The sequence below is a fragment of the Ambystoma mexicanum genome, chromosome 7q, assembly GCF_040938575.1.
Source record: "Ambystoma mexicanum isolate Mex_15411 chromosome 7q, UKY_AmexF1_1, whole genome shotgun sequence".
NCBI lineage: Eukaryota > Metazoa > Chordata > Amphibia > Caudata > Ambystomatidae > Ambystoma > Ambystoma mexicanum.
In genome coordinates, this window is record NC_090941.1 from 680,605,043 (window position 1) to 680,627,774 (window position 22,732).

General features: G+C 47.3%; 1 protein-coding gene across 2 annotated transcripts in view; it reads left to right on the top strand.

Annotated features, from left to right (window-relative positions):
- MTMR6 (myotubularin related protein 6) overlaps window positions 1–22,732 on the top strand; it is a 1,083,592-nt gene that overhangs the window by 591,519 nt on the left and 469,341 nt on the right. For both annotated transcript variants that reach the window (XM_069639211.1, XM_069639210.1), the window contains one exon: window positions 15,704–15,836. In XM_069639211.1, the coding sequence (XP_069495312.1) occupies window positions 15,704–15,836 (133 nt within the window). The remainder of the gene's footprint in view (window positions 1–15,703; window positions 15,837–22,732) is intronic.

Genomic DNA, 22,732 nt, shown 5'->3' on the forward strand with positions numbered 1-22,732 from the left:
GAGGAGAATTGCCTCGCATTTCGGTGCTGGACTGCCCCAGGGCAGGACAAAGACTGATATGTTTGGGATATTTCTTCTCTGTGAAAGATAGTGAGCTAAAGACTCTGGGTAAGTCCCTCGTAACCAGGACTAATGTCTGGCAGAGGGACTCCCAGGACCCCCCTTGTTAAATCTGCATATTTAAGTAACTTTGGGTCTCACCCTAAGTTACTAGGGGAATCCAGACGTGGACCCCCTTGCTCACTATTCTTAGAGAGGCACAGATCCACCCTACTGATGAGGTCCAACCAGACCGAAACACGTGTCTGGGGTTTCTGTTGGTACTCTTGTTCAGAGGAGAATTGCCTTGCATTTCAGTGCTGGACTGCCCCAGGGCAGGACAAAGACTGATATGTTTGGGATATTTCTTCTCTGTGAAAGATAGTGAGCTAAAGACTCTGGGTAAGTCCCTCGTAACCAGGACTAATGTCTGGCAGAGGGACTCCCAGGACCCCCCTTGTTAAATCTGGATATTTAAGTAACTTTGGGTCTCACCCTAAGTTACTAGGGGAATCCAGACGTGGACCCCTTGCTCACTATTCTTAGAGAGGCACAGATCCACCCTACTGATGAGGTCCAACCAGACCGAAACACGTGTCTGGGGTTTCTGTTGGTACTCTTGTTCAGAGGAGAATTGCCTCGCATTTCGGTGCTGGACTGCCCCAGGGCAGGACAAAGACTGATATGTTTGGGATATTTCTTCTCTGTGAAAGATAGTGAGCTAAAGACTCTGGGTAAGTCCCTCGTAACCAGGACTAATGTCTGGCAGAGGGACTCCCAGGACCCCCCTTGTTAAATCTGCAGGTTCTCCATCCAGACATCAAAACCCTCAACCTTCACGCTTGGCTTCTGAAAGGCTGAGGTACAAGGATTGGGACCTCCCTGATGATGTTATGGAGGTGTTGCTTTCAGCAAGGAGGCCAGCAACAAAGTCTTTATACCGCTGCCGTTGGAACAGATTTTGCAGCTGGTGTAGAGAACAGAATATCGACCCTTTTTCATGTGGTACACCAATGGTTTTGTCCTTCCTACTATAATTCAGCCTTCAGGTTGGCACCATTAAGGGCTATCTCGCAGCGCTATCCATCTTTAAGCGCACTGCGGAAGAACCATCCTATTTCAAGTTACCCTTGGTAATACAATTTCTTAAGGGGTTAACCAATGTTTATCCCCCAAGACCATTCCAAGTTCCCCTATGGGATTTAAACTTAGTCCTAACTTTCCTGATGGGCACACCTTTCGAACCACTCCATTCTTGTTCGTTAAGATTCCTTACCCTTAAAACTGTTTTATTAATAGCACTTACATCTGCTAGAAGGGTGAGCGAATTACAAGCTCTTTCTTGTAAACCCCCTCACACTATCTTTCACAAAGACAAAGTTGTCCTGCAAGTGAAGCCTAATTTCCTCCCAAAGGTGGTTTCTGAATTCCATATCACTCAGAAGATTACCCTACCATCTTTCTATCCTCCTCCTCACCCAGGGAAAGAGAAAGAGAGGTTACACAGGCTAGACCCTAGAAGGGCTTTAAGTTTTTACATCAGTAGACTAACCAGGATAAGACAGGCAGACCAGCTGTTTGTAGGTTACACAAGCCACAAGCTGGGGTTACCAATAACTAAGCAGACCATTTCCAGATGAATCATTCTAGCCATTCTGGAATGTTATAAATTAGCAGGAAAAGAGCCCCCTCAAAACCTTAGGGCTCATTCGACTAGAGGTATTGCAGCTTCATCGGCCCTCAAAAGAGGTGTGCCGGTTAAAGACATCTGTGCGGCCGCTACATGGTCGTCTGTCCATACCTTTACACGATTTTACAATTTGGATTCCTCCTCCAGTCAAGAGACTAGGTTTGGAAGGGCTGTACTGCATTCTATTCATCAATAGAAGACAGCATGAAGTCAGTACTCCCTCCTCCAATAATAGAATACTGCTATGGGAGCATATCTAAGATGAGGAATACGTCGGAGGACACAATCCCTTCGAAGAACAAGTTACTTCTTACCTTGTAACGTTCTTTCGACGGGAAGTTCCTCCGACGTATTCCTCATCGACCCTCCCATCCATCCCCGCAGTTCTACTTCCCTTGTTGTTGCAGCTTACGCTCCTTCAGGGTGATTAGTTTAGTCCAGAAAGCATTATTGTGGGCTACAAAACGGAACTGAGCAACGGGCGCTGCGCGCGGCCTTTATAGCCAGGATGACGTCGGCGTCGATACGGCGGCTGTCGAGGGACATCGACTCGAAGGACGTCGACGCGCAGCGCCCTCTAGAGAGAAAATTTTTTCCGAGGCCAGCAGAGCTGGAAGGAGATATCTAAGATGAGGAATACGTCGGAGGAACATCCCGTCGAAAGAATGTTACAAGGTAAGAAGTAACTTGTTCTTCTTATCTACAGTACGTTCTTTTGTTATCAAAAGATCATTATTCCCCTATATATAAATAAATAAAATGAAAATCAACACTATCAAAACAACATATTTACTGCGCAGTGCATGGTTGAAGAAGTCTTCAAGGAGCTAACAAACCCACAACAAACCAGTAATAAATCCAAATCCTTAGATGTGGTGAACACACTTGCTTGGGTCTTTCGGGATAAAATAGCCACATTTCAAACCAACATTCATCACTAGAAACAATCTGATAAGGACACAACTGCACACACCGTCCACACTCTTAAGTTTCTATAGTTCAAATCCATCACAACTGAGGATCTGATCAAAATCAGTGGGGAACATAACACTTCAGATGAAAAATGTGAGCCATGCCCAGCCTCCTTCATCAAGGAGCTGTGTCAAGGAGCCGGTCAAGCGGCACAGCGAGTAGAGCTCTTGCTTTGACATCCGTGCAGAGCCTGCTAACGCAGGTTCGAATCCTGGCAGGGCCAAACTCAGCCTTTCATCCTTTTGAGGTCGATAAATGAGCACCACACACTGTGGGTAATAATAAGCAGCGCTCGGCTACCTGAAGGTTCGTAGCGCTATATGAATGCTAAATTATTATTATTATTACTAAGGAATTCGTAGTTAACCTGGCAGAATCATTGACCCATTTTTTTTTTAAAGTGTCATTACCACCCAGGGTTAATGTATTTTCACCAAAAACCAACTTGTCACATTTGTTGTTGGATTTCTTTTTACTGATTTTGCCCGCTGAAAGTTAAATGGTGGGATAGGGTAAGGCACCATTGAATGGGGATGGAGCAAGAGAGGAGGTGTGCAGGTTCTCCGTCTGCTTTTGGCAGTAAAACAAAAATAGAAAGATGCTTGGCCAGTTGGAGTTTGGCTAAAATACATTGAAGCCAACATCAGGTAACATCCTGATGTCTCTTAAGATTGTCACTATAACACCCTCTCTTAAAAAAATTAAAAAACGGAGTGCTGACATAGAGATGGCTGAAAACTACACACCAAGTCCTAACATCTATAGCATAGCTAAAATAGTAGAAAAATAACTGCCACACCGCTGGTCCTTCACAGTGAAGGGACTCTCCTACTTTATGAAAACCAGTCTGGGTTTTGCTGTAGCAGGAGAAGTACAGAAACAAACTTCCTTTTAATGAAAGAGGACAATCTAAAACCTTTTGACAGCAACATAAAATCCCCGGACTTCCTGACTTCAAGCATCACACACCAGTAGAAAGATTCTAGGTGTAGGTGGTAGTACATTGCATCACCAACTGCCTAGACGATTGCACCCTGAGATCAAAGTGGGGCATTACAACTCAACCAACGTCCCTCGAAGTCTGGTGTTCCCCAAGGTTCCATCTAGGACCCACGTTTATTGAATGCTTACATTAAGTCGTAACAGATATCATCAATCCTTTTCTCAGTCGTATCAAATATACGCTCACAGGCACTACTGAATCTGTAACCTGACAAGAATAACCCTCATATCACTGAACTCCTCAGGAAAATCCAGGATTGGACCATTGATAATAACCTCTGTCTTAACATCTATAAGACAGAGATTAATTTTTTTTATCCCTTCCCTTGAAACGCTACAATTCAAATGGCATTCGCTTTTGGCTGCAACCCTTACTGTGAAATCAGGTGAAAACCCTGGGTGTGCTTTTCGAAACTAAGCTCTCACTATAACCCCAAATCTACTTTTTGGCCCAGAAGTTACACTTTCAGCTCCACGTCCTTCTGTGATTTGTCCCCTTTTTGGAAATGCTTCAAAACATTGAGGTCGTCAGAACGCTCATCCTCCTCGCCACCCTGTACAGGTGTACCTCTCGTCTGTGCCCCTCTGTATCCTAGCCCCGCTTTATATCTGTTCTGTTGTTACCTCTGAAAAGCGCTCCGGTATGCATATGTATTTTTGTATAACTCTGTAAAGCTTTTTGTTGTGTATCAGTATTGTATACCTCAGTAAAGCGCTCCGTTGCTTGTTATAGCTAGGTCTGCGCTGAATAAATACTATAATTATAATAGATGATTGTAGTAGACCCTGGGACTGAATAAACATAAACTAAGTTAACTGCAATGTAAAGCAGTCTGGGGAAGCAGCAGATCATCAATGCAGCTTCTATTGCTCCCGGAGACCACTGGGTTGCTTACCTGAGGCGGGAGAACAGACTGAGTGACGTCCGAAGCACCGTTACAAGACCTGGCAACTGAAGGGAGCTGCCACGAAGAACTGATGAGTGTTCAGAGAGTGAGTACTGACCCTGGGGTGCTCTGAGAAAGAAAGTTGACCCAATTAAATGATTTTGAATACTGAACACTTAATGAATCCAAGCAGAACATAGTAAATGAATATCCATTAATGAAAGTGAACGAAGATAAGCGGCAAAGACGAAAGTTTTTGGGAAAAACCCCAGAGAGGAAAGGTTGGAACTGTATTGCCAAGGCTGTTTGTGCAAATGTGACCAGCTAAGCGTTCAATAAAAACAGGTATTGGAGAATGCCAAATAAGGTCTGAGGAGAGGGGCTGCCAGCAAGACACTAGATAGGGGTGCCCAGGTTCAGTCATGCAACAGGAACCCCAGACACAAGCTGAGCCTGCCATTGAGATGAAACATCAGTGGTGGTATCAACATAGGGATCAATGGTCACTCTCTGTGATGGTAAGTCCCATGCAACTCGTAATGTGTCGCAGTTCAAGCTATTTGAAACGGATATGTCAGATGGCATGGCAACCATACTTCCACAAAACACCACGACGTCTGTAAGACGCAATGAGGAAACTGTAGGCGAATCAGACAACAGCCTCAAACCAAAAGCAGATGTAGATGACAGGTCCTATACAACGAGGTCCAGGTTTCAAGAAAGATGCTTGAGACAGAAAACAGTGTTCAACATTACCCAGACCGGACAAATCGGAAAATGCCAGCCATATTGAACTACTTTGTGCTTGAAAGGTAAGTACAATGTAAAGGAAACGAGCAGTGTTCATTTTATTTTGCTACTACTTTGTATTGAGTTGGCAAGGGGGAAGGACTAGGTCCGAGCGCATCTACTGCCCTGGCTGTATGCAGTTGGTGGGGGTATGTACAGCAAATGAAGAGTGAGGGGACACTGTTGCGCAGAGTCACTTCAGGATACGCAGTAACTGGTGTCCGTGTCCTGATTGCTAGCACTTGCACCTTTCATTGCACCTGTTTGGGTGCACACACCATAACTGGTAGAAAGTGTGAGGAGAGGGTCATCGGATGGTTCTCGGAGTTTCCCCTGCAATACAGAGAGAAGAGAGTGAAAGGTAGCCAAATGAAAGGTACACTAACAAGCATAGGCACACAAGATACAACGTATTTAGAGCTAAGAAAAAAAGCCATTCCAGAAACTGTCCTGCAAGCACCCAAACACATGGAAAAAAATGTGAAAGAGTAACTGAGAAGAAATGATCAAAATATGTATTGGAATCTGTTTTTTAGCAGCAACACAATCAGCTCAAATTCATTGTGCTGAGTCTTCATCAGGATAAAATCAATTTTTTAAGGTGAAGGGTCATAATCTAATTTCCAAACTAGAGTGCTGAAAAGTGAGGCAGACACAATCTGGCTTATTTGCTTGCCTGTGTTATTTCAAATACTTGGATGATGAAATGTGCCCCAATAAATGTCAGCAATTTGTATTCTTGGAGCTGTCACATTGGTTAATTACTTCTGAATGTTTTCACCTTTCAAACCATAAATTAAGCCATTCTCTAGAATGGGGTCTTGCATGGATTCACATGTTCATGAATATTCCCTGTCGTCAGGCTGGGAATCCTTGGTAATAAATAAAGCAGTTTCCCTTTAGACCGAAAACTGCTTGTCTCCTCTATAACCAATCATTGTCCCTCGTGTCATACTGCCCCAGCCAATGACACCCATCCTAAGCCCCACCGTTGGTAGCCATCTTCAGATTTTTACCACATGTTTCAGTGTTGGGAGTCCTACTTCCCTTCTTGAGAATTGACTTTTTTTCTATTTTTGGATAGTTTTCAATAGTTTTCTTTGACCTTTTCCTCATCTGTTATCACATATTGACTACCAGCAACAGTGACCCGTTGTCAAGGAAAATCGTGCTTCCATCGTTGGATCTTGTCTCTGCGAGTTTGACAGGTCCAGACTTTGCCCTACATCTCACCTTGATGTCCGATGTGGCCAAAAGAAGTCTCTTCAGTGTTTGCGAGTCCTATGGCCTGAAGAACATTTCTGTCCAGGATCGGCACCTCAAATGCCTTTGTCTCCACCCAGACCACAATGAAGACTGGTGTAAGATCTTCCCTGCTTCCTGGCGAAGACCAAGAGGGATTGCTACCGGAGGTTGGTAGCTTGGTTCAACCAGGAAAATGCCTCTGATGCGGCCCCCGGGCGCTGTTATGCCTCGTCAACGACCTCCCGGTCCCTCGAGCGTGCACCCTCTGAGAAGAAAAGATCGAGGTCCTTTGAGGATGTTCCTATGAAGGGGATCCAAAAGAAGGCGAAACATCATGCATCTGCTCCCATGAAGGTCGCTGCTGCTGCGTGTTCTGGTTCTGAAAGGGGGTCACTCCCCATCACCGTTGAGTTAGCCTACCGACTGGTAGATTGCCTTCCGCGACGGTTCCTTACCCTTGTGAGGAACCAGAAGGTGTCTCACCCGCTAGTCCCTGGGGATCTGTCATCCAAGTGAACAGGACAGTCATCGCTTTTGGATCCAGTTCCTGGGGGTGGACCAGTGCGGGAGGATCACCTTGGTGGAAGGGTCTTTGGGTAGTGGGAGTGGGACACTGGATGGCGAGACGTGTTATCCCTCCCCCTGTAACACCTTTTCCCCATCCTTCCAGGTAGGATGCGTGGGAACTTTACCATCTGCTCCACCCTTTCCCTTCACAAACACTTCCACGCGGACAGCCCGCTCTGAGAGAAAACAGACTCGCACCCGAGCAGTGTACCTGACATGTCCTGCTACTATGGTCAGGGGAAGTTAGGCAATTCCTGGCAATCACTCACACTTGACTTCCATTAAACTGCCCCACATGGATAAAAGGCGGATACAGAGAGCAGACTCTGAGCGAAGCAAAGCACACCAAGGAACAGCAGTTTTGAGTCGGCAGCTGAACAAGGGGAGAAAGACGGCAAACCAAGAAGGGTTTGCAAGGAGGGAAATACCCTTGAACTTTTTGGCAAGAAACCGTTACTTTCAAGAAACCTTTGAGTCCGAAAGCATAAGGCCAGGAAACCAGGTTGAAGAATCCTTCTTTGTGTGTCGGAGATACCAGAGGCCCTCCCGCGTAACTGACCAAGGCGGGAAGGAGCAGCAGCCAGCCTGGTATCATCCTTGGCTTCAAGAACAAAGATGCGCCAGAAAGATCAGCACAGCCGGTCAGACCGATGCAAGACCGGTCTGTGTTGAAGTCAAGGTTGCAAATGGCAACATTGTATAACAAGTGCTGATATGAACATTGTTACATGCGTGCGATGAAAGACGCAAGTAAAGCTAAGTGACTGATGAATGTTTGAACTTGAGAACAGTACTGTTGATAGTGGTGAAGCACCATGAATGTGCTCAATCAAAGGTCTCTGTAAGGTATCCCGCCAAGAAGTGGTAAACACAAAAGTAGAAGATTGATCAGCACATTGTAAAAAGTGAATTGAAGTTGTTCTGCGATGGTTTAAACAAAACCCATCGCACATTCAAAAGTCTTTGATTTCGATATTTAGAGGAAACCGTAGAAAGTGAGACTGCATGCTCCGAGCCCGAGCAAGGGAGACCAAATGGGAATATTGTGAAAAATCGATCCAAGCCCGAACAAGGGAGAACAAGTGTACACCTTGTGGTAAAAAGGGAAACCCATGATGAACACTGAAAGCGAGAACTTGTGTGTATGTGAAGAGCATGGTAAGTGTGGAACTTTGATATTTGTTTGTTACGACACGCCCTCTGTGGTAAGAGACTGTTATTAGAAAAAAGGCTCTCGAAGAACTGTATCCTCATGGCATAGAAGCCAGAGAGTGTGAGAAGCTCGAGTGTGCCGCCTTGAACCGTGCTGAAAACATGGAGAAGGGAAGCCAACTGCTCAGCCAGCCTGACATATTTTTTCTTGAACACTTTTCTTTTTGCCTACACAATTTTGTCCCACACCCTTTTGTATTTAGAAGTAAGGATTGGCAATAGGTTTATTAGTATAGGCCCTTTTATTTTGAAAGAGACTTGAATAGGACTGCCTTACTATTATTTGATGGTCATAGCTTGCTCCCATCCTTAGATTTAGGTTAGATAGGCGTTCAACCAACCCATTGAATTTCATTAAACACCCTTGAACTGTGATCACTTGTGTCTGTCTTCACTGTTTGATACCATGCCTTCCTTATACTCCTTCCAAACACAAGTCTTCTTCCAAGCACAAGTCATCAAAGGAGAGACCTGCGGGAGGCCCATCGCCGGCTCTCTCGTCTGCAGCACCTTCGACCCCAAGACCCCTGTCGTTGGCCAAGCCCACTACCTTGTCGACGGCCTCTTCATTAACGTCCACAGCATCGTCGGTGACCACCCCATCAGTGACCATCTCGTTGACGACCCTGTCTACATCTGCTCAACGTTCGTCGATGAAAGGTTTGTCATTGACCTTCGTTTCCACATTCACAACAACGTGGCAGCACCAGTTTTGCAGATCCCCATCATCACCTCCTTCCTGAAGAACTCTGTTAGGGTGAGGGAGTTGCTGCCTCTGTCAGACTTCCTGCCGACTCATGTCGGGCTGTCTCCTCCAGCTCCCGTGGGATCGCTGAGGAAATCTCCTCACATCTATAGTAGTTTGGAGGATGACCTGCTTGAGGATTTCTACTCGGTTCATGAAGGGGTCAAAGGCCCATCTTCCAGGAGGAATCTCCATTCCAGGAACTCCAAGGGGTTTCAGCCCAACTCAATTCCCGGCTGCACTGTTCGCACCCCAACCAGGACCCAGGGATATGTTGCTGGACATCCGTGCTCACTTTCGTGGCGGAAATTCAACAGAGGCTGCCTGCTGCTCCTGCAACAGGGGTGGCCCGCAGTCCTCCATCCAAGAGTCCCCCAGGCTAAGTCCTGGCAGGCCAAAGCATCAGCCGACGCTGCCCCCATAGGGCCTTGACCCCACTTGAGGAAGAGCCACTGCGCACAGAATCTGACACAGACACCACACCACAGATACTTATACGGACGAGTATGAAGATTATGTCCCTACTGACGGGGCACCTCTGGGTACCTACGAACCCGCTAGGGCTTCGCCACCACACGAAATTGGCTCCTTCCATGCCATTATCTCAAAGGTGTCCAAACTCTTCAGTCTGGTTCCAGAGGAGAAGAAGAGGGGAAGTGATTCTCTTCCAGCGGCACAAGTCCTCAAGAAAGACCGTCATGTCTCTTCCGTTTTTGGACAACGTCTGGGAGGAAGGGATTGGCCCTGGTGAAGATGCCAAGTACCACATCCTCAAAGAGTGACAGGCCGGTTAAGAAATACAGGGTCCTGACTCTGCTCCCAGGTGTTGCAGGTCGCTGCCTTCTACGAACTTGGTGGTGTTTGCTGCCGCCGGGAAGCGCTCATCCAATCCCTTGTCTTCTATGCTGCCCCTAGACCAGGAGGGCAAGAAGTTAGATGCAGTGGGAAAGCACATCTGTGCCGCAGCTTCCACTGTCAAAGCCGCAAATGCACTGTGAATGCCCACCAATGCGAATGTCGCGTTACGACTGAGCTTTGGTACAAACTCAGACTGATATAGAATTTCCTGCCAGACGACAAGAAGGCTTAGTGTGAGGTGGCTTCGGATCACGCCATCATGGTGGTGCTGGAGATAGCGGACACTGGGTTCCGCCAGATAGGAAATGGTGTCACCCTTTGAGGCCAGGGATGGCTGAAGGCCATGAACTTCTGGGTGGCCATGCAGTCCAAGATTGTGGATATGCCTTTTGATTGAGACAACCTGTTTGGGAAGGCAGTGGATGAGATGCTCCAGGCTATCGAGACTGACACAGAGACGGCACACTCTCTGAGGGCCCTTCAGCAAAGGAGGTCGTCCTTTCGATCCCCAAGAAGAAGGGTCTCCAGTTCCTCCATGGGGTATAATACCCCCTATCATCAACCCTCCCGCTCCACCACTCAGGAAGCCTGCAGGGGCCGCTCCCAGGCCTATGGCAGCGGAGGCCAGCATTGTCATCGTCCGCAGGCCAGGGTGCAGACGTCCAAGCAGGCCTAAACCATCTCGTGAATCCTAGCTCCCACTTTCACACCCCAGTGGGAGACTGGCTATCGAAAGAGCAGTGGAGAAAGATCACCACAGACAAATGGGTTCTGTACCTTCTGCAGCAAGGGCATTCAATGGAATTTCAACACAGGTTTCAACAAGAACTTCACATGGCCCAACTGCTACAGGAGGTTCAAGCTATGTTAAGAAAAGATGCAATAGCGATGGTCCCTCGCCGGCTCCGGAGTGTACTCCAGTACGGAAGAAGTCAGGAGGGTGGCGGCCGAACCTAGACTTAAGAAACCTAAACTAGTGCTTAAAATCCCAAAATTTGAGGATAGTCCCATTGCAACACGTGCTTGAACACCTGAAGAAAGGGGTTTTTCTGGCGACGTTCGACCTAGAGGATGCATACTTTCACATGCCATTCATTGGAAGCATCAGAAGTTCCTGCATTTCGTGGCCCAGGGACGGCACTATCAGTTCAAGGCCCTACCTTTCGGCCTGAAATCGGCTCCAAGAGTGTTCTCGAAGTGCTTGGCCCCTGTGGCAGTGCATTTACGCAGCAAGTGCATGCACGTCTACCCTTATCTGGACGACTGACTCATTTGCTCCTGCGCGCTGGCGAACCAGCACACAGTGAAGCCCATACGCCTTCGGACGGCACTCTGATGCTCCATCAGTTATCCCAAATCCTACGTGGTACCATTGCAGAAAGCTCTGTTCCTGGGCGCCCACTTCAGCGCAGTCAAATGCTTGGCGACCCCTTCGGAGGAGAAGGTGAAGGCCATCCTAGGTTAAGTTTAACAGCTGTCAGCAGAGTCCACCGCACCGGTCCGCTCCATCAAATCTCTGTTGGGACTGATGCCCGCCTGCATCCATATTGTGCCTTTTTGCAGGTGCCAGATGAGGCGTCTCCAGGAATTCCTGGATGCCAGGTGGCAGCAGGTCACAGGCACTTGGACTGACAAGATTGCCCTCACTCAGGTGTTCCGGCAAGCACTACAATGATGGGTGGGGGGTGCACCCGCATCTCACTCAAGGAGCTATCTTTCAGACCTAGCCCCCCCCCCCCCCAATACCAGGCCATGGTCACCACTGATGTCTCCCTGGAAGGTTGGGGATCCCACACAGGACTGTCTCATGCCACAGGCCTCTGGCTCCCAGAGGAAAAGGACCTGCACACAAACGTCCTGGAGCTGTGGGCGGTCTTCTGGGCCCTCAAGTCGTTTCAACCTCAGCTGCGGGGGAAGGTGATGCGGAGCTTCACGGACAACACCACCACCATGCTCTCTCTCTCTGGAAGCCCAGTCCCTGTGGCGCTAGGCCATTCTTCAGAACAAGTTCCTTGTCTCCTTTCATCTGACGGGTACTAAGAACATCATTGCAGACTCGCTCAGCAGGGAGCTGCGGTCCTGCTGCGAGCGGGAATTTCAGCGGGCACAAGTATCCCATCTCTTCCGCAAGTGGGGCCATCCCCAGATGGACCTCTTTGCGATGGCAGCCAACTCCAAGTGCTGGAGGTTTGCCAGCCTGCATCCTCAGCTTAGGAGCCTGCGGCATAACTTCTTGATGCTGTGGGATGGGCCCTCCCTGTACGCCTTCCCTCCAATTCTGCGCCTCCTGCGTGTGATTAACACACTCAGACGTTGCCATTGAAGGGTGATCCTCATTGCCTGCGTGGCCACGACTAATCTGGTACCCGGATCGGCTCCATCTGTCAGTGGCTCAGTCCATCCAGCTGCCTCCACTTCCCAACCTTCTCTCCAGGCAAGGCGGAACAATACTGCATCACGACCCTGCAGCCCAAGAGTGTGGGCACTATTCCCTGCCGCTGGAGTGCAAGAAGATCCTGGCCAAGGCCAGAGCTTCCTCACGTTTACTTGTTACAGTCATGATTTGAAGCACTTTACTGTGTGGTGCAGGACTCAGAAGATTACGCCTCTGCAGGTGACAGCTCTGCTGCTCCTCCCATACCTGCTTTCGCTGACCAAGGCTTGGCTAGCTCACGTCTCCATCAAAGTTCATCTGTCTGCCATATCCCGGTACACCTTGGTGCCAGGCAAGCCCCCTCCCTCTGGTCACACAGACTTGTCAAGGAGTTCCTCAAAGCCTGCTTTAGGACCTTCCCGCCAGTGAAGGCTCCTTTCCCAGCTTGGCAGCTCAACATAGTTTTGACCAAGCTCTTGGGGCCTCGATTTTAATTGATGCATCGGGCTCCTCTAAAGTTTCACTTGTGCAAGGGTGCTTTCCTGGTGACCATCATCTCAACCAGGCAGGTCGGGAGATCCAGGCCCTCTCCTGCAAGCAACCGTACTTGACCTGCTACGCTACAAAGGAGGTGCTGCGGACCCATCCGACCTTCATGCCGAAGGTTCCTTCATAGTTCCATTTCAACAAGCCTTTGGTTCTGGCAGTTTTCTTTCTGAACCCTTCTACACCTGTTGAAAGGGCGTTGCTTGTTCCTTGAAGTCTTATGTGACACGCATGAAGGATTTTCAGAAGACATCTCAGCTGTTCGTCAATTTTGGACCAGTGGGACACGGCAAGGCCCTCTCTAAGGCTTGCATATCCAGGTGACTCTCTAGCTGTATCATGCACTGTTATCGTCTGGCTAACAGACTTCTTCCAGGCCAGCTGACAGCCCACTCCATCAGAACCATCGCAGCAACGACAGATTTTCTGTCTGGTGTTCCCCTGCTCGACATCTGCAGAGCTGCCATGTGGAGGTCCACCCACACCTTCACAAGAGTCTACTGTGTCAACAGGGATTCCAGGGAGAAGCCCCGGGTCGGCGAAGTGGTCCTACGCAACCTGTTTGTTTCAGGTGAGTCTGTTCCAGGGGGAAGTGTATTGCTTCTGTTGAGCCTTTTCATCTCCCGTGGTGTTTATGTACTGCTGTGTAATTGCATTCATGAGCATGTGAATCCATGCTGGAGAACAGGAGTCACAGTTGCAAGACAGAATTCAGAGAGCAAATGTTACACAATAGAGTATAAGTAATCCTGGTGACCGTGAGTTTTGAAAGATGTTTGCTCAAGTTTTATTTTGAGAGACATAGATTTATCTTAGACTGAAGGTGTCTCCCTGGCTAGTCCCCGGGGATCGCCCATCCAGGTGGCCAGGATACAGCCATCGCTATTGGATCCAGTTCCTGGGGGTGTACCGGTGAGGGAGGATCACCTAGATGGGGGGGGGGTCCTTGGGGAGTGGGACACCAACAGTGAGATGCAGTATCCCCCTCTTTCAATACCTTTTGCCCATCCTACCATGTAGGATATTCCAAAATACTTCCCCCTTTTCCGACACGAACACTTTCGCACAACACGAGAGACAACGGCCTAGCACCAGAGCTGTTTACCTGACATGTCCCAATACAAGGGTCAGACAAAGTCAGGCAATTGACCAGAACCACACACACACACACACCCGACGGTCCTTTCCCTTCCACACAGGGATAAAATGTGGAGCATGAGAGCACAGGATGAGCAAGGCAGAACGCACAACGTGAGGGCTAACTCAGCACGGCAGTTGTAGAGGGGGCAAAAGACTGCGAATACCGAGAAGGTGACGAGGAGAGGTGTGACCCTGTCCTTTCCCATCCAGGCCTGTGAAAATGCAGCAAATGGAAACTGTAAACAAAGGCCAGCGTGTGTTGAAGCAGATGTCTACGGTACACAAGACCCTCATCTGCTGATAACAAAGCCGAGGAGAAACGCTTGTCTCGGTGGCACCAACCTTGACTCGAAGGAGGAGAAGAAAGCCAAGCAGTTCATCACAGCCGGTGAGTCGAGTGGAGAGTCGATAAGAAACCGAAGTGTGTTGAACGGAAAGTAGCAAGAGCTGATTTGAACTTTGAAAGGAACTATTGAGAAAAGAGGGGGAAAACCTGCAACAGAGGCGTCCGGCACCATGTGGGTGTTCATGCAGGAAACTCTGGCTGATTACCCGATGATGGGGGACTACTGTAACCAGAAGGCCTTGGGAAGAGGCGAAGAAAGGTCGAAGTGGTCATACATGGGTCTTGTAAAATCCTATGTACTGTCGAAAGTCTTTGACCGACAGATGATTGTGAAAGGGAAATTAATCCTGTATGGTGAAAACTAGTACATGAACTGTTTGTTAAAATTTGTCAAGCTTGAACCCGACGGAGGGATGCTAACAAGAAGGGGCGAATTCTGAAGTCCCATAGTGAACTGCCTGTAGAAGTGAAGCCGACAATCGGAGGCGAAGCTGAAGAACTGTTTAAAAAGACATTAAGACCCATGAAAGTGAGAAGCATTGGAAGACCAGGGGAAGTGAATGGTCCCCCTTGTCAGGTAGGTCCGAGCCCAGTCCAGGGAGATCCATGGGGGAAAAGTCCTCACCCAAAGTCCATTTGCAAAGGAACTTTTTGTTTGTTGAATACATCAGACTCTCGAAGGTAAGAGATTTTTTTTTAGAAAAGAGACTTATCCACCGAAGAAACTGATAGCTGGAACAGAACTGTTAGCTCGTGCTGAGAAAGATTGAGCTTGTGCTCCAAGCTGCCACCTTATCCCGTGCTGAAAACATGGGGAAGGGACACCCCTAGCAATCACGTTCTGACTTATTATTTGTGAACACTTCTTTCTTTATTGAACCCTTATCCCACACTCATTTTGTAATTGGTTGTAAGGAATTGGCAATAGGTTTTTCTTAGTAATAGGCCCTTTTATTTAGACACCACACCACAAGGGCTGCCTTATTTTTCATTTGATGATCAACACTTGCTCCCATCTTAGATTTAGGTTTAGATTAGGCGTTTTTCCACCCTGCATTTACAGTTTAATAAACACCCTTGAACTGTGATCACTTGTCTGTCTTTACTGTTGCCAACATGTGTTCCTTACAACTGCTAGGAATCCCCTTCATTGATGGCAAATTTACAATGTTCTCAATTCTTCCTGTCTGTTGTTTGGAGGCACGTTGTGTTCATGTAATCTGGAGCCTCACTTTATATGTTAACTAGTACTATAAATGTTGAATTTTAAAAGAAATACTTTTTTTCCTAGTTGAATGCTATGGCTAACCGAGCAGCTGGAAAAGGCTACGAGAATGAAGACAATTACTCAAACATTCGCTTCCAGTTTGTAGGGATTGAGAACATTCATGTGATGCGGTCCAGTCTGCATAAAGTTCTTGAAGGTGGGTTTCCACAGTCCTTTTGGCTTGTCATTGTCCAGTGAATGTGGTGCACTGGGGTAGGTGCATGTGAAGGGGAGTAGCTTTCTCTGAATTCTACTCTAGCACTTAAGAAGTACTCAGTGAGGTTTTCAACAGTCCTTCATTTTTATAGTTGTTTTAAGCACTAGTTCTAATGGATTCTTTCCTCCCACGGATTCCTCATCTTTGATATCTATATCCCAGCGCAACTGATCTTCAGAAAGTTTTCTGCCGTTAGGGGGTGCAGCACGGCTTAGTGGCAGCTGCACCTGATGACTCTGATTGGACGTGACTTTGATGCCAGTATATATAGAGGCCTGCGGCCTTAGTTCCTTGTTTCTGCACTCTGCTTGGTTTAGAAACACTCCTTCTTTGCGTTTTCTTCGATATGCTGAATCCAACAAAGTCTTTGGCGTTCAAACTATGTGTCGGCTGCGGACATCATATGCCCCTATTCAGATCCTCACTGTATTTGTCTTTACTGCCCCTAGGGAAAAAGACCTGGCAAATTCTGTACGAAACGCGGTGATCAGGCATGAATTTGAGTTTGTTTTGTTGTCAGGGAGGGCACTGTGGAGGAAGCTGTCTGAGTTTGCAAAATTTCTAAATCCACCGGGAAACTCACTCTACGAAGCCCTTGGTAAAAGCACAACACAAATCTCAGCGGTCTTCCTAAATTACTTTAAACAGAGTATGTGCAACAGTCTTCAGTTATTTGGTTCTTCTAGTGAAAAACTTGCTACCACACCTTGGGTTGTGAAAAAGAAACTGTTTTTCACTGGGCAAAAACAGTAGACCTGTTGGCTAAATACTCACTGTACAGAGAATATGCTAACTTCCCCCGGAAGAGATCTGAAACTCTGAAATACATCTCCCTTTTTCCTTGTCCCAAAGCATGTGTGGTATACTTTAGAACAGAAAGGTAAATGGGACAAGGCATGCCAAGATACACATTGCAGGTTTGCAGGGGGAGTTATGTTAAGGAAACACTGAAGCATTTAGTTTTACGCTGTTTTGTGTTTAATGATGCCAGAGCTCTGAACTTGGGCTCGGAAAGTGCTGAGTGAGATGTAGTGGGTTAGGCTGATGTGAGGAAATTAAAAAATGCAAAAACTGTGAAACAGTTAAATTTTAGTGAATGAAATTAATTGAAATGCGATTACAATTTGTGAAAGGCCTTTGTTTATAGACTAAAACAGGTATCGGGTAATATTATCCCCACCAATAATATCGCCATATATATGGTCGTGGGGTAAGGCCATAGGCAATGTTATTGGTGGGGATAATTTATGGGGTTATTATAGGGTTATTGGGACCGAGGGATGTGGGGGTGTCCCCTGCTCTATTAAAACAATGATGGGGATTGCAGGGGTGTCCCTTGCAGGTTCCATGGCTTAATATTGCTGCAAAAATATGGCGATATTTTTGTATGGCAATATTTTTGTGGGGATATTAACACATGGAACCCTAAAACACAATACATATTTTTTTTTAAACTGCCCCACTGTGGGCCACGATAAGCAGGATTGCACATCATGCCAGTCAATGCACCTCAAGGCGCATCGGGAATGTGAGGCAAAGTTGCCCACCTTCCTCCACCAGAAGGAAGGTGATAGGCGGACTCATCTGAGGTCGTCCAGCGCCACAGTGAAGAACGGTACCCAGTCTACAAGCGCAAAAGAAAAAGAAGCACTGCAAGAGAGCAGCGGTTCTTCCTAGCACCATTCTTTTTCCTCGTCCAAGAAGAGGTTCCGCCACTCCAGGGGATCCTTAGAGGATAAAGCTTCAGAGGTAACTTTCCCCACCCATTCCTCTAAACCTCAGGAATCTGAGGCCTTCAGGTTTAAGATGCTTGACATCTTTGCCAAGGTCCTGGTACAACGGTTTGGTGCCAACTGCGCTTGGACGAGCTGGCAAGGACACAGATCTATTGTGCGGCCGTTCACCTCCGGGCCGGATCGTGCATCCGATGAAGAAGATGCTGTCTCGTGGCTGCACCATTCTCTCTTCAGACGTTGGTCCTCTGGCCTCTAAACTTCCCTCTATGTGCACCGTCGGAGCTCCTCACGAGTATGCCCCACCCCCTAGGGTACATTCAGGTCTCACCTAGAAGACATTTATTATGAGAAAGGAGACCGCCATTCCTTTTGGCATGGAACCCTTCCAATCTAGGGCAGTTAGGTACTTCCTGGAAGAGTTGTATGGTGTTCAAGGGTACTTGGTACTACTTAATGGCTGGCTTGCAGGTTGCAAGTGGCCAGGACACCCCATCAGAAGTGGACATGCTACCAGGGCAAACCTCAGGCAGCTTTTCAGTGCCTTTTTGCTAAGGTGGTAGTCTGTCTGCATCCCCCCTCCCCAAGGTACAGTATGAGCTTGCAGACATTTTGGGCAAGGCCCCAAAGAAGGAAACCCTATTGCCTTTCAACCAGACAGCAGAGGCACCTTAAGGAGATATTCAAGACTGAGGGCTTCCCGTTTGGCCCCGGATGTCCAGGAAAAGCTTCTGGACATGCCAGAAGGCAACAACCGGTTCGATACAACGGCTGATGGTCCCTACAGAAATCTCAGGCCTCAAATTCGACTGAAGTCTGTAGGGCTGGCTGTCCAATAGCATCCAATAGCAGCAGTCTGTGAGCCCCGCGTACAGGGAGTCAAGTCTCCACTGGAAGGCAGGTGCTACATTGCCCCAATGTGGGCTGTGGTAGAGGTGCCCCCAGGGAGCGTGCCACAACCTCCATTCTGTCCTCTGCTGCCCCAGGTGCAAAGCCTTTGAGTCGGTCTTCCACCACCCCACCTGTTCCCTGTGGGAGGCTTTAAACCTAGTTCAAAGTGGCCACCCTTGCCAAGATCCTTCATGCCCTAGATGTGCCAGATTGGGTGGTCTCCTAGGCTCCTCAGGGTGCATACTTCCATGTGCCAATTAAGTAAAACAGGAAGTACTCGAAATGCAAGGTGGGAAATTGCCATTACCAAATAAAGGTCCTGCTGGTCTGCCTCTTTGGCACCCAGGGTCTTCACCAAAGTTAGCGGCTTAAAAGGTTGTTTGTGTTTTCTTATCTGGATGATTGGCTTGTCCGAGCTTGCTCCCTAGACGAAGCGTTGACACACTTGTACCAGACGTGCTGTCTATTGCACAGCTTGGGTTTCTCCCTGAACTTCAGTAAGTCTCAGGTTTTGCATCCTAGTCCTTCTGATCCATCAGGGCGGTCTTACTTGCCTGGGTTAGGCCTTTCCGCCTGATCAGAGTGGCAAACATCTCCCAGATGATTCATGTCTTCCAATCACAGGAAAAGGTTCCTGTTTTAGCCTTTTTTGTGATTGCTGCTTCTCATGGCCTCTGTTGTATCCTGTTGTTGTTGTTAACACAGACACTGTCACTGATAAACTGTTTCTTCTTTAATCATCTCAAAACAACTGAACACAAGAACCCCCCAACAATCCACCTTCTTCAATCCATGACCTAGTAACATTCCAGGTCCCTATAGCTATTGCTATTGACAATACAACAATCCCCCCTTACTTATCATTTAACTTAATACTACTGCGTAAAATAATCTTAATTCCATCACTCAACTGTATACATAACATGACATGTACTTACATGTTGTTGACTTGACATTACATCTATATTTGTTCAATAAGTCAGTCTGGTTTACGCACCAATCGATGTGGACGACTTTTTACTTGTGTGGCTCTGGAATCAGGTTCAACTTCTCCACCACCTTCTAACTCCCCAGGATGTGATACATCAGCTACAGACCCCATGCCACCATGATCCCCTTCCCACGTTCAACCATTTCTTCATTATCAAAAAGATCTCCTGAGTTCACAGAAATATGCTGAACTGTCGATCCTTTCACCATTCTGACCATGTCCTGCTTTACTCCTATTATCACTGATAGGGTCTTCTTGAAACAGCCTCCTAAAGAATGACGCATTCCGTGTGACTTCATGATTGTCCTCATCAACTGCCGTGACCAAGGGTCCCTTCACTCTTTTCACTTTCCAAATCACCGGCTTATATCTCGGGTCCAGCTTGGAACACAGTCTTTGCCGAACTAACACATTTTCTCCCACCTAAATGTAACAGCCTCCTGCATTCTGATAGTGCCAGAGGCCAGTTTGCGCATGAGGTTGCTTCAGTGACTTCTGAGTTGCCAGTGGTCTCAATTTGAGGGTGAGCCACTGGATATTCTACAGGTCTCTGTGAAGGTGTCCCAAGACCTGGAATGGTGGCTTCCAAGAGAAAACGTTCTGTGTTGGGCTTTCTTCTGACGACCAAGGCCCCAGATGACTCTAGTCACTGATGCATGCCTGGACCTTAAAGTGAGCATCCGCTGGTCACCAATTGGAGTGCCAGGAGAACATCAGTTTGCTGGAGCTGAGGGCGATCAGGCTGGCCCTGGTTGCCTTCCTCCCCTCTGAAAGAGGCAAGACATTGTTGGTCAGGGTGAACAACACAGTAGCAATGCACTATCTCAACTAGCAGGGTAGTGTGTGCTCCTTGCCTCTGTGCAGAGAAGCAATGCTGTTGTGGTTCTGGGCTCTGGAGAACAGCATGTCACTGATGGCAGCTCATCTGGCTGGCAATGAGAACGTGCTAGCAGATGCTTTGAGCAGACAGTCCTCGACCTCCCATGAATGGAGCTCTGTCAGGAAATTTTGGAGGAGATCTTTTCCTGCTGGGGGTACTCCTCAAGTAGATCTCTTCGTTTCTAGGATGAACAGGAAGTTTATGTGGTTCTGCTCCAGAATTTGGCAGCCGACTGTGAATTCGACCTGCTATATGCGATCCCGCCGATCCCTGTCATACCCCTGGCTCTCAGGAGTGTATGCTTTTTCGGGTCCACAATTTTCTTGATCGCTGTGGATTTGGCCCACAGAACGTGGCACCCAGAGTTGCTGGACATGACTATCTGCCCTTCCTGGTGCTTACTGCAGAAACCAGGCCTGCTCTCTCATTCAAAGAGGTGTGTTTTACACCCGAACCTCCACAGCCTGCACCTTCATGCATGACTGCTGAACGTTTAAGGTATAAGGTGTGGGACTTGTTGGAGGACATCCTAGACATACTCTTCGCTGCGAAGAGACACGGCACCAAATCCATCTATGTCTTTAGTTGGCATACGTTTTCGGCCTGGTGCCGAGAGAGGGACCTGGATCTTTGTAACTGATCTGCATCCTCTGTTCTGTATTTTCTGCTTTCTTTGACCCGTACACGCCTACAGATTGGCACAGCGAAGGGGTATCTTGCTGCCATTTTGGTTTTCAAGAGAACCCTAGAGCAGCAATTCTGGAGGGGCCTTTGTAATGTGTTTCCCCACGTCCGTTGGTTGTTCTGGCATGGAATTTGAATTTAGTGTTAACATTTCTAATGAGTGCACCATTTGAGACCCTTCACTCTTGTTCTTTTAGATAGCTCACTCTTTTCCTGGTCGCCATTACTTCTGGTAGAATGTTGAGTGAGCGCCAGGTGTTGTCAGTTAAACCTTCTCCAAAGAGAAGGTGACGTTGAGAGTGGGACCTTCTTTGCTTCCGAAGGTCATCTCTGATTTTCCTCTCTCTTAAACGATCCATCTTCCTATGTACTTTCCTCTGCCTCATCTTTATATGGCAAAGGAGGGTTTCCATTGGCTGGAATTAGTGAGGGCCCTCAGTTACTACGTCTCTCGGACGAGAGAGGCCAGGAAAGATGGTCAGCTTTTCTCTGGTTATGCTAGTGCCCGTGCTGGCAGGGCTATTCCTAAACAACCCTGTCAAGGTGGATCATTTGCTGCATCTAAGAATGAATGAATTCATTAAGCTTTTATAACGAGCTTAATACAAGAAACCAGTCTCTTAATGCAGGACCCAGATTCGAAACAATGTTGCTCTGTGTTCCAAGACAAACCTGTTGCCCTTGAGCTATCCTTGTGGCCCATAATGCTATGATCTGGCTGGTAAGCAAATGCCTGAGAGTCTCAGGGCATTGCGTGGTCTTCTTTGCGCAGGTTCACTAAACATTACTGCTTGGATTCTCTTGTCTGGTCTGGATGCTTATTTTGGCAGAATTGTCCTTTAGAGTTTTTCAGTTTATATGATGTCCTTGCTATCCTCCCTCTTCCAGGTCTGTGTACTGCTTTGGGAGTCTTCAAAGATAAGCTATCCGTGGGAGAAAAGAATCCATTAAAATAATAAATTACTTACCTCCCAGTAATGTTCTTGCTGACGGATGGTCTGCCACGGATTCCTCATCATCCTTCCTACTGCTGTGGGATTGGTATCAAAGATGACGAATCCATGGGAAGAGGATCCATCAAAAATAACATTACTGAGAGGTAAGTAATTTGTTCTTTGATAATATTCCTCACATCTGATGCATGTTTTTCCCAGCCCCTTCTCCAAATCAACATTTGGGAAAGCAAATAGATGAAATGTGTGTCAGTTGACTTGTGGAGTAAAGCAACATAAAAGTGGGTTGAGTACTTGCTGTTTACTTTGATGTTTCATTGTGTTTGAACAGTTTTCTTCAAACCACTAACCTGCAAACAGTGGTGCAGTAGATGAGCACTGCATACAAACCCATAATGCTCGTAATTTTGACTGTTTAATATATGTACACTGTAAATTAATGAGTGATCCCTGGTTTTTAGTATCATTTTTCAAAGGAATTGGATACGCTTGCAGAATGCAAGAAACTGTTTTTTGAAGCATTTTTTACTGTAATTGGATACACATGTTGACTCTCTCGGGTTGGCCCGTATGAGAGAGGTAAAATGAAGAATCTTGTGTGGCATGTGCTTGTCCTTTGTGGGACCTAATGTTAGTCGACTTTGTTTACCAGCAAAAGTCTAGTGTATGTTGAGTGTTATTTTAACGAAAGTTACCAGAGATTT